The sequence below is a fragment of the Eretmochelys imbricata genome, chromosome 6, assembly GCF_965152235.1.
Source record: "Eretmochelys imbricata isolate rEreImb1 chromosome 6, rEreImb1.hap1, whole genome shotgun sequence".
NCBI lineage: Eukaryota > Metazoa > Chordata > Testudines > Cheloniidae > Eretmochelys > Eretmochelys imbricata.
In genome coordinates, this window is record NC_135577.1 from 126,866,467 (window position 1) to 126,878,778 (window position 12,312).

General features: G+C 46.5%; 1 protein-coding gene across 7 annotated transcripts in view; it reads left to right on the forward strand.

Moving 5' to 3' along the window:
* The first annotated feature begins 1,032 nt into the window (after nt 1–1,032).
* PYGL (glycogen phosphorylase L) overlaps nt 1,033–12,312 on the forward strand; it is a 45,754-nt gene continuing 34,474 nt past the window's right edge. For all 7 annotated transcript variants that reach the window (XR_013346465.1, XR_013346462.1, XR_013346463.1 and 4 more), the window contains exons 1-5: nt 1,033–1,180; nt 1,661–1,919; nt 5,178–5,279; nt 7,658–7,736; nt 8,810–8,913. Coding sequence is in view for 2 of the 7 variants with exons in the window: in XM_077819665.1 (XP_077675791.1) it covers nt 1,677–1,919; nt 5,178–5,279; nt 7,658–7,736; nt 8,810–8,913 (528 nt within the window). In the remaining 5 variants the exon portion in view is untranslated. The remainder of the gene's footprint in view (nt 1,181–1,660; nt 1,920–5,177; nt 5,280–7,657; nt 7,737–8,809; nt 8,914–12,312) is intronic.

Genomic DNA, 12,312 nt, shown 5'->3' on the forward strand with positions numbered 1-12,312 from the left:
ACGCAGACCAATTATAAAAAGAAAAGGAGGACCAGTGGCACCTTAGAGACTAACCAATTTATTTGAGCATCAACTTTCGTGAGCTACAGCTCACTTCATCGGAATGCATTCGATGAAGTGAGCTGTAGCTCACGAAAGCTCATGCTCAAATAAATTGGTTAGTCTCTAAGGTGCCACTAATCCTTCTTTTCTTTTTGCGAATACAGACTAAGACTAACAGGGCTGCTACTCTGAAACCAATTATAGGAAAGGCAGGCCAGGCAGAACAAGGGGAGGGCATGGACGAAATACTCCTAAGAAGGAGTGTTGATGTTTCTTTCCTTATATTGTAGCTCTGGGCGAAGATTTGATTTTTAATATTTCAGAACATGGAGATAAATCCCTTCTAAGGCTGTTACAGAGACAGGGTGGGTGAGCGAATATCTTTTATTGCTGCAGCGCTTCTGGTGGCGAGACAAACTTTCCAGCTACACCGGGCTCTTCTTCAGAACTATACCCCTCTGTTCCTTCCTCTCCTGCTTGGCTACGCTGGCAAGAAGCCCAGGTCAGCAATAATCCAGCCGGCAGCTCTTGTTTTGGAAGAAACACTCCGCTCCTCCACAGCGTCGGGCTGATTCACTTTCCTGTGCGCCAGGGAGGCGGTGCACTGACCCGGTTGCAAAGAGCGCCTGGAAGGGAGGGCCTCATAAAGCCGCAAGTTGTTTGTTAATGTCACAGGGAGACAAAAGTCCATAGCCGAGGCTGCTGCAGCTGAGCTGGCTGCAAACCCTATTTTTGCCTTCCCCCTTCAAATCCACCCCCCTCCCCCCAAAGCCACAGATCAGGCTCACAGGTGAGGCTAAGTCCATGCAAACAGGCCGCCCTGCCCCGTTTGCAGCCCCGGGGGCCTTCAGCAAACACGCCCCAGAGCCCAGGGTGGGTCTGTGCAGGCGGCTGCGCCCTCCAGGCACCGGCTGGGCGGGTTTCGCTGCAGCCGGCCCCGGGAGGAGGCTGTTTGCACAGCGCGGGGCCGGCCGCCGGGCGCCTGCCCCCGCCCCCGGGAGAGGAACCCGCCAGCCCCGGCCGGGAGTGGCTGCGAGCGGCGCTGGCCGCAGCCAACCGCGGGCTATAAATACCGGCGGGCGGAGCGGCGCCGCTCCCCGAGCCCCGGCAGACGCGCGAGCAGCCGCCCCGAGAGCGGGTAGGTGGCCGCCGGCCCCGCGCTGAGCGTCCCTCCCCGGGGGGCGCCCCCCTGCGCCCCGTCCTGCGGGGAGCGCTGGGGCCCGCCCGCCACCCCCCGGGCGGGGAAGGGGTTCCCCTCCCTGCCCCCCTGCGCGCCCCACAGCCCCCACCCCGGTTATGGATAGGGGCGCAGGGGGTCGCCCCCCCAAACCACCCTGCGTGCACCCCTTGGAGGGGGCTGAGGGTCCCCACTCACCATCCAGCCCTGCCCTGTGCATGCGACCCTTTTCTATACCTGGGTGCTCCCCCATTTATAGGCGGGGGGGGTCCCCTCCCTGGATCACTCTCCCTTCCCCAGTGGGGTGGCGAGGGGTCCTGTCTCCAGCCCCCATGGGGTGGGGGAGAAGCACCCTGGGCCCCCTTTCCCTGCGGGCTGAGTGCACCCCAGGGAGGAGAGGAGCCCATGCTGAGCGTGCATCCTGCCCCCTCCCCCCCGCAGCCCCGGGCCCAGGGAGATGTCGCGCCCGCTGACCGACCAGGAGAAGAGGAAGCAGATCAGCATCCGCGGGATCGTGGGCGTGGAGAACGTGGCCGAGCTGAAGAAGGGCTTCAACCGGCACCTGCACTTCACCCTGGTCAAGGACCGCAATGTGGCCACCCCCCGCGACTACTACTTCGCCCTGGCACACACTGTGCGCGACCACCTGGTGGGCAGGTGGATCCGCACCCAGCAGTATTACTACGAGAAGGACCCCAAGGTGAGCTGGGGAGGCACCATGTCAGGGCGGGGGGTGGGGCTGCACTGGGGCTGCTGGCAGCTGGCGGGTAGGTCCCCCAGGTACAGGGAACCCAGTCCAGGATCACCAGGGGTACACAAGCCCCAGATGTGCACCAGGGAGGGCTGCTCAGTAGGTGGGAAGCTAAGGGCCAAGGGGAGCATAGTGGTGTGCAAGGCACAGTGGGGAGGGGGAAGGCACTGTGAGTTTGGGACCGCTTCCTTGGGCAGGTCCCCAAGCGGGGACATAGCTGTATAAATCCCTCAAGTTATGGGAAGGGTGAGTAGCTTCTGACTCAAGACCAGGAGTAACTTGTATAGTGGGGGTGCTGAGAGCCATCGAACCAAACTGCACAACCTGTATAGGACGGCAACCACTTCAGGCCGGGGGTGCTGCCACACCTCTTGGTCCCGCACCTATGCTCAAGACCCTCCCAAGGTTCAGGAGTGGGGAGGCTACTTCATGTCTGGCATGGGGAAGCCCTGACTAGATGCTGGAGATTGGGAGGAGACATTACTTTCCCATCTTAAACTCCTCATGAGCAAACCTTGCTAAATCTCCCCTTGCTCCTGCTTTGCATTCAGCTGGAACTAGGTGTTTTTAGGGGGAGACGTGTCTGCTTCCTCATTTGTCCCTGATTCCAGGAACTGGGTTTAAACAAACTAGGCCACTTTAACTTGTTTTGCTAGTTGAACAAAACTTGGCTGCAAACACCAATATCCAGTGCTTGGAAAGAAAGTGTTTGCTGTATTGTATTGCAGTGTTTCTTCCTGTGTATTCCTGCCCCCTTTTGTATTGTCCAGTGGGTCTGGCTGACCAACAAATATCCAGAAACCCTTTTAGGGTAAATTAGTTTAAGGGATCAAAAAGGTCAGAGTCAGCTCAATATAAAAGCAAAATTAATTGGCAGTGACAGAACTTCAAAGCTGTATGTGCTTTACTACTAGAGTTTAAAACTTCCTCTGAGTCTTTTAGGAATACTTTACATGAGCCATTGCAAAAGTATAAGGAGCCTCTTTTTATGACTCTGTGAAAGTGCCATGTTAGCCGTCCTTCACAATTGTTTATATATAACTCTCACTTTCTTCTATTGCTCTGAACTTCAACTGAAGAAGACAAGCAAGCCAAAGTACACCTTTCTTACTCCCTGGCTGTATTTCTTAACTCTGATCCTTATAATGTGGCAATAAGAAACCAAAAAGTGCAGAACATGTGTAATCAAAATTTAAAAGGTAATCGACAACTGTCATATCTCAAGAGACTTGTGTAGTGCTTCCTGTGGTCTGCAGCATTGAGTATACAGACTGCATTTTTTCTAGGAAAACCCAGGCCCTGTAATTCAAAATTTTCTGGAGTAGATACATGTACTTCATGGAGACCCAGGGGCTTTAGGTACTTCTGGGAACTAGGAGCACTGTAGTGGAGGAGGTTGAGAACTCATGTATCACATGACCAGGTGTGAAATGTCCATCCTCTGAACCCTCAGGCTCCTCTGAGAAGGAAGTGGGACTGAAGTAAAAAGCTCAAGCAGTCTCAAGTGAATTGGCTTAACATTCCTCTAGGGTCATTGCTTGTCCACTTTGGTTTATATTGAACACAGAACTGTGCTTGCTAGTGGATTAAACAGTAATCCTGTTTGTGACATCATTTGAAAGCCCCTCCCAATCTATCAAGTCTAATTACTTATCACAAGGCTGACCCCACCTTTCTCAGCCAATGATGATTTCTCATATGTTTGCTTTTCGACAAGCACCTTTGCGCTCTTTCCCACACTGTGGCTTACATGTGGAAGGGACCCCCCTGTCAACATTCACAAAGCTGCCACCTTCTCCTCTTCTAAATCCCTCCTTAAACCCAACCTCTGCTGTGATGCCCACAGATCACTAGCAGGCATTGGCTCGAGTGGCATGTAGCTGTGACCACTGTGACCATTTATGCAAATGTACTTGTCTTTACTGTTACCTGCCCTCCCATCTGTTACATATTGTTACAGTCCTAGATTGTGAGCTCTCTGGGGCAGGGCAACAAGTCTTTCTTTGAGTCATTTGTGCAGCACCTAGCGCAGTAGAGCCATGATCCCTGACTAGAGTCTCTTAGCACTACTGCAATAAAAACAATAATCCTTGGAGGAAATTAAATTTCAGGGAACAAAGACTTCTATTATTTAGAATATTTGCATCAAGGGAGATTCTATCTAGATGTTTTGTTCAGGAAGCAGGAGTAGCTCTTGAAAGCACTCTGTGCATCAGAGTCAGGTCAGTTGTTTGGAGTTTCTAAAGCCTGGTTTAATTTGAAATGTCTGCTTCGTTTACATTTTAACTCGGTTTCATAAATAGACATAGGGCCACATGCTGCCCCTGATCTGAACATGCACCTCTCCCATTGATGCAATGAAACTGTCGGTCACAGGTTAAGGCTCTTGGAGGAGTTCTGATCTCTCGTTCAAACAAAACTCAACCTCTTCCACCCTGGACCTACCATGCCCCTCTCCTCTTCCTGTGTGAGCATTAATTGTTTAAAACTAGCAGTGAGGGTGTAGAACACAGGGTTGGAGGTAGTTAGGCCTTTCCTCCATCTTGTTGCATGGCATACTTTATCATTTTTTTTCCCAGCATCCGCCCTATTTCCAGCCTTTCCTTTGGTTACATGTACAGCACATAAGGCCTGAAGCAGTCTGTCTGCAGACTCAGGAAGAGAGTGCTGCATGGGGTTATTGCTACAATCCTAAAGGCTGAAAACACCTTTTTTTAAAAAGTGAAATCAGTGGGTTAGGATCCCTCACCCCCTGCCCAAAGTGGCTTATGAATTTTTAAAGCCATGCTTATTTTAAATCAAGGCATCAGCTAATAATCAGGATTTTCTACTCAAGGTGTTACCTTAACAAAGACTTAAGAGTCCTTTTGATGATATACGCTGGTTTTATTACTCTTGGATTTAGAAGATGCCAAAATAATGTTTCCAGATCTTGAACATTTTTGAGGAGACTGTTTCACAGTGGGGTGGGAGGAGGTATTGTTTCATATTCTCTGTGTATATATAAAGTCTGCTGCAGTTTCCACGGTATGTATCTGATGAAGTGAGCTGTAGCTCACGAAAGCTCATGCTCAAATAAATTGGTTAGTCTCTAAGGTGCCACAAGTACTCCTTTTCTTTTTGCGAATACAGACTAACACGGCTGTTACTCTGAAACCTGTTTCTACATGTTTCAGTAAGATTTGCTTTCATTTTTCTTTGTTTCAGAGAGTTTACTATCTCTCTCTGGAATTTTATATGGGCCGCACCTTACAGAACACCATGATAAACCTTGGATTGCAGAATGCTTGTGATGAGGCAATTTATCAGGTAAGTGTGTCTATATTGTGGTTTAGCGGAGTAATATTTAGTCATTAGGGGTTTTTGTTTTGTTTTTGGCACCGGGGTGGGCGGAGGGCGGGGGTGGAGGGAGAGAATATTGCAGACCAAGAAGTCAATTGATAGACACAGTCCTAAATGGCCAAAGTAAAGGTCTTGGAAGAATGTTAACTGACTGGGTGTTCAGTGGGTGTTGGCTACATAAGGAAATTCCTATGCTTTTGGCACTATCAGTTGGCAGGATGTTACTGAATTTACAAAATTTCAGCATTAGAATAAACCTCTTGGTGTAAAATTCGACTTCCCCTTTTCACAGGAACAGAAACGTTACTTGTCACTGCTGTTTGAGGCTTGTGGGCTGGTCGCAGAGTCAGTGGTGTATAATAGTTACTTTTTAGCTAACGAGCATATATGTAAACTGTTAAGTGTTCTCTAAATCCAGAGTGACTCATGATTGTTCAGTAAAATGGAGGCATGCTGTACATTGATTGCTCACTAGCAGAGCTCCAAACCTTAACATTAAATTAGTCCGTGTTTTGAGCATAATATTCCAAGACTTTGGGCCAAGTTCCTCCCTCGTGTAAGGAGGCGTAACTCCATCCGCGCCAGTGGACCAAGGTTATCTTGGTCACTCATGGCTTGGCTTTGCTCCACCATTCATCGTTGTACAACCGCTACTGTTGTTCCAAAGTTTTGAAAGTGGCTTTCTTCCATTCTGCCCTTTGCTGCCCTTGTACTCTTGTTAACAGTGTGCTCTTTAGTGCATAGCATTTTTAAGCAGTTACACAGCAGGAGGGATATTCGTCAAACAAACGGCTCTCCTTTTGAAACACGTTTATTTCTGAATTTTTCACTTATACTGCACTCTTTCACAATGCAAAGAGAATAGCAGTAAGGTGAGGGACTTGTTTTCGAAGAGGAATGTGTTTAGATTCTTTGTTCAAATACATCTTATGCTAATATACCTCTGGAGTTACTGGCATGTACTGTTCTGGTTGATTGGAGAAGATATTATTTAAATGTGTTTTTTGTTACATAGCTGGTAGGGCCTGTAAGGTTTTATTCTGAGAAATTTTCAGCTGTGGTATTTGATGATTGTTGGTATGAACTGAGTAATAATGATTTTATAAAATATTCTTTGGGTTTTTTCAATACCTAAAAATTAATAATTTAACTAGCAGTAGGTGCTAACTTACATGGATTTTCTGTAGTATCTAAAGAAGTCTCTTTGTAAAATGTAATGCGGAAATATAACTGTACTCTAGTGTCAATGCTAGGTCCCCGCCCCATATATTGGTAGGCCGAGTTTCATGTGGCATAAACGTCTTTCAGAGTTTTCATACAGAGTACAGCATTTTCAAAAATTTTCTATACGTAGGCACAGCAACTTATATACCCAAAAATGCCTAGCAAAATTCAGTGTTAGAATTCATTTCCAGTGTCCCAAAACTTCTTCGTGGTATGTACCATGAGTTGAGCTGTTACCTTGTTGGGTATAAGCAATGCAGGATCAGATTTAGTCTGTATTTGGATGGGAAACCTTCACAAAAATTGTAAAGTGGTATAGTGTATGTGACACATACTGCCAGAAATAAAGCAATGCCACAGCCAGGTATGAGGGGGCACTGTGCTTCTGGGGGCACTGTCTTTTGAGTGAGATCTAAGACCAATGTCCTGACAGCTTAAGATCATTAAAATTCCCTGGCACTCTTTGGAAGAATAGGTGTTAGCCCTGGTATCCTGGCTAACAACCAATGAAGTCTTGATGCTTTTCATACTTAGCTACTCTAGTAGTTTCAGGTGGATCAGCTATTCTTCATTTAACATCCTGAACTCTTGTGTAGTGCTCTTGTTATAGGTGGTTACCATCCTCCAAAAGTAGCTGTGTTTCACTAGTGGGCGAAATGTTTCCCTTCTATATTGTGAAGTTTTGATGAGCGTGTTGGCACCTTCAGGTGAAAGGTGCTATATAAATCAGCTCTTTAGTTCAAGAACAAAAAGTGCAAGTGGGCTGGGGTTGAGGGGCTTATGTTGCTATTGTCCACAGTGCCTGGAAAGGGTAGAGGGCCAAAGGTGCTTTGGGGGAAATTCACTGTCGCAGCTGCAGAGATGAGTCTGGTTAAGCTTGGAATCCAATAAACAAGTTCCTTCTTGAGCACCTGCCTGCCAGGATAGTAACAAGGGATGACGGTGCAGTGCTGAATTAATTGTGTTCAGAGCTCCTTGTAAATGGGTTCTTTCCAATAGCTCTGTTTGCATCTTAACTCCTGTGTTTCTCCCGCTCCCTCGTGGCAGAGTGGTATTGTAAATGTTCGTTCTGCCACTCAGTTCAAGAGCACAGAGCTCGTCTCTCTTCTGTCTGTATTTAGCTAGGGCTGGATATAGAAGAGCTGGAGGACATTGAAGAGGATGCTGGCCTTGGCAACGGAGGTCTTGGAAGACTGGCTGGTAAGTGAGTCCCATGAACACAAGGAGCACTTGTCTGCCTGCGTTGTGGTAGTACCTAATTATAAGTGTAAATTAAATGGTCATGCCTTCTTGTAGTATGAACATTGCGGACAATGCTGGTGGTAGGGAAATGAGTTTAATATGCAGGGCACTAATTTGTCCCATCTATGTGATCTCCCTGCCTTTCCCTCACACCCCTCCCCTAATAAAAATGATGATTTCCTTTCATTCACTAAGCTGTCTGCCAAATAGTTTAAATATGGTCTGTTTCGCTCTTGGACTCCACCTGTCCTCTTCAGTCTGGCCTCTCCTGCACAGAAGCTATCTCCCCTCTTCTGTTAGTGCCTGGCTGTAACTTGCAAAATGTTGACTCCAGAAAATAGACACGCTGGCTGAATAATAGGATAACAACCATGCAGATATGACTTTGCTATTTTTGAACCAGTGGCCCTGCAAATGCTGTTTATAGTACAGGACTATTTAGGAGGAAGGTGCGTGTCGCAGGAGGGAGGGACGGACTTTGATACTCTTGGCTTATATTAGTGCAGGGCTGCATATGGGTCTGATGGAAAAGAAAGCGGGACTGACTTCCAGACCCCAGTGATGATCCCCCAGTTGCTTGAGCATCAGATTAACCTTGGGCTTCATTGTCTACTCAGAATGCTCTCCAAGGCCAACTGTATCTTGACTCCCATCCACACCTGCTTTCAATTGGTGTTTCTTTAGTCCTCAAAGTACTTGTTTCCCTAGCATGGGAGGTGGTACGTGTGGTGTGCCAGGCATGGGGTTGGAGCCACATACACAAAGGGGGAGGCAGTATGTGTTGTTGTGTGTTATGCAGACAAGGAGTTGGAGCAATAGGAAGATGTGGAATGGAAAAGAGATTAACTGACGGTCTCTAAGCCATGCCTGCATATGCATGCTGCATAAATGTACCATTCAACTTAGCGCGAAGTAGGGAGCTCTGTTTTTTTATATTTGGGCTGCTTTGTAAGCTTGTCACTTTCAGGGGCTGATGAAACCATAATGGGAAATTTCACTAAATACGTCCCTAAATTGTCTGTCCTTAACAGCCTGCTTTCTTGACTCAATGGCAACACTTGGGCTTGCTGCATACGGGTATGGCATCAGATATGAATATGGAATCTTCAACCAGAAGATCCGAGATGGATGGCAGGTACACCTAAGCCAAACCCTGCTGCTTCCCTCCCCACCTTGTGGAAGCAAAGAATGTGCTTCCTTTAAACACCGACACTGGGGTCATGGGTCACTTGAGATGTTTTGTCCCATTTATCACATGTTGTCCAAGTTTGAGTACTTTAGATCTCTTGGTTTAGATTAATTTAGGCAGTGAAGCTGCATTTAGGGGAGCCAATACAAGATGCAGTGTTCTGTTAACTGGAGAAACATGCCCTGAAAGTCTGAAATTTGAATTTTATTTGGGGGAGGAGGGTGTTCCCGGTCCCACAGGGAAAATGTAAAAGCTCTTCGAAATCCCTCCCCCTGCAGTTGACTTATTGATAAGTATGCCTCAAATCCTAAAACATGAGTTACTCTCCTGCTTGTAACATGGGGAAAGAGAGGTCATTCCTCCAGCAAAACAAAAACCAAAACTATTTGTGATGGTTAAGTGGGGATTATGTTGCCTCTTTCTTCCATGTCTATGTCAATACAGAGAGAATCCTTTCTACCCACCCTTCTGCAGCCACCCACTTAATAAGTCAGTGGACCAAAACCAAAGTGTACCTGCCCTTGTGTTTGTAGCTATTTAACCCGATGCATTGACAGGCTGCACTCCATGCTGTTGCATTAGATGGCTAGGGTATGGGATCTTAAGCCTTGAGGAAAAAAATGCTAAATTTGAAGTTTCTACAGTTGCAAAAACATGTGCTTAATTTAGAATTATTAAAGTTTCAGCTGCTTAAGAAGGTGAGTTTTCAGGATGTATTTAACGATAGCCTGGGGACAGGCTGGGATGCTTGGAATTCAGCCTATCAAAATCAAATACACAATACACACTTTTTTTTTTTCAGAATCATCTAACCAACTTGCTCCTCCCATGATTTCAAAGTGCCTCCCCTGGCTTCCCCCTGACAGTAGTACAATGTTGAAGCCATGGTGTCAATACAGATATCAGCTGCTCGCTGACCACTGGGGCGAACATGAAATTTAATATCCAAATAAACACCACCCGGGCTTCTGGCTTCTTTTTTTTAATACCGGAGTCATTCAGTCACTATTTAAAGCCTAAATGAAGCTACCTTAGATTCCAGCCTGCCCCACCAAAATGTTATAGAACGCAGGGAGCGTGTGGCAGCTTTTAAATCTAGCTTGCTGGGGAGCGTGTGGTTGGTATTCCAGTCATATCTAGGGATCCTGACTGAAATCGGGGCCCGTTGCATTGATTTAGATGAAATATTTGCGCCAGGGTCAAAGGTATTAACATAATCCAGTCATTGTCCAACATGAACGAGTTTGAAACTAGGTTCAGGGTTTGGTATTCGGGGACCTTAGCCTGCTTAGTACCATGGCAAACATGCTATTAAAAATCCTTATAACCTTTTACTAAAGATTAATCACTTGAAATGTCAAGTATTAAATAAGGCTTTCATTTTAACAACATCCCTTGTTTCCTTTAGCTAGAGAGGTTTTTTTTTAAAAGAAATAAACCCCTCCCACTTTTGTTCGACAATGTCTTAGATAGTAATAACTGTCCTTTTTGGTGAAGAAACACAAGTTTGTTGAGATGGGCTGGAGCTGTCCTTGCTGTTTAAACCCCAATCCAGCCTCCTGGAAGATGAGGCAAAACAACCATAAAAGGGAAAAGCAAAGAACAGCCAAGATAGAAAATGCAGATTCTGTCTCTGACGTTGACTTTCGCTTGCAATCTCCCTGCTGGAAAAACACAGGCCCAGAAGACTTATCAGCCCCTCCAAGAATGGGCAAATATGTTTATGGCATTGCTTTTAGTTGCAACTCTGGTCAAATGCTTACAGCAATGTTGTAAAATACGCAGTCTTGGCTGGCTAAGCGAGAGTCTTATTAAACAGAAGGCAAGAGGAGAGAGAAGAAAGAAATTAAGGTGGGGAAGGAAAAGGACACACTGAAGGGGAAAGGGGACAAAGTCTCACTTCCCAGGTGGTGGTTGGAATTTAGCCAGTGACAATGTCATCTGGGTCCTTCTCTGTCGCCTGGTCTGATCAGGACATCTCTCAGGATTAGGACAAAGAAGGTCCAAGGTCCCAGGGGATGGTGTGGGTGGCAGCCATGATAAGGCTTGCTGCAGTGTTTGTTGGCAGACAGCTGCTGCTTTTACTAACTTTCCCCAATAGTCTTCTCTTTGTGAGAACCCTGAAACGGAGTGGTGGATGGAATACTCCATCTTCTCATTACTTTGTTCACCAAATAGGCCTAATTTTGGACGCACCAGTTTTGGGATATTTTTAACCTTACCAGTTACAATTTTAACACAGTCCTTGAGTGGCATTTGTAAAACCCTTTCTAAATTACATCTGTTTTTCTCTCCTTTTTGCATCCTTCTTTTAAACAATTTTATACAAGAAGTCATTGTGACAATTTTGAACTTTCACTCACTCTTAGCAGTTGAGCTCACAGTCAGGGTAAATTTGTAGGCCCAGTCATAAGAGGCCCCATTGTAATAGGCACTGTATGGAGACACATCCCGTAAGAGATGGTCCCTGCCCTGAAGAGTCTGTCTGCCTTGTATATCTAAAGCTGTAAAGGGTGGCAGAAAGGAAGTACCATCTCTGTTTTACAGATGGGGAGCTGCAGCACAGAGAGATTGAATGACTTGTTTAAGGTCACAAGAAGTTCATGGCAAAGCCAGGACATGGAGCCAGGTCTCCCGAGTCCCGTCCAGTACCTTAACCACAAAACCCGCCTTCTCTCTGTTACGCAGGGTCGGCCCTAAAAGCATGAAACGCCTTAGTAAATGAAAAATGCAGTTCTGTTTGGATGCCAGTATTGTAGGTTGGTAACATTGACTTGTTGGTGCTTGCAGAATACTAATCTGTTTACAGCATATCTTGGCATAGCTGCGTTGCACGAAGAAACAATGGGCCCTTTGAGTTCACCCAGACTAATAGTTTGTTCAGCAGCGACTGACCAGGCTGAGGTGTTCCTGCCTCGCTGCTCTGAAATTATACTCCAGGCCGTCAAAAGACGTTTCCTTGTTGAACTTTGCAGCATTTGAATGATAAATGGCTCGTTGATTTTGCCCGTATTTGAAACCTGTGCGCCCACCGCAGTGAAAGTGCAGCTAGATGCCCATGTGTAGCTGTAAACTGTGGGGTTTGGTTAGGAGTGTGCTGTGGAGGAATGGCACCAAAGGAAGGTGCCTAGTTGTGGCACTGTCATGCCAGAGAAGCCATTTGTAGTCCTGGGGCCAAATTGAGCCCTCATATAAAAAGGCATAAATCTCATTGACCTCACTGGAAGCTGCACCCACCCATGCAGGGATTGAATTTGGAGTCTCATGCTCTTTGGGGTAGAATTGGAAGAGTGATAATGGCAGTGCACCTCTTCCTGGGGCAGGGGAAGAGTTACTTTTACATGG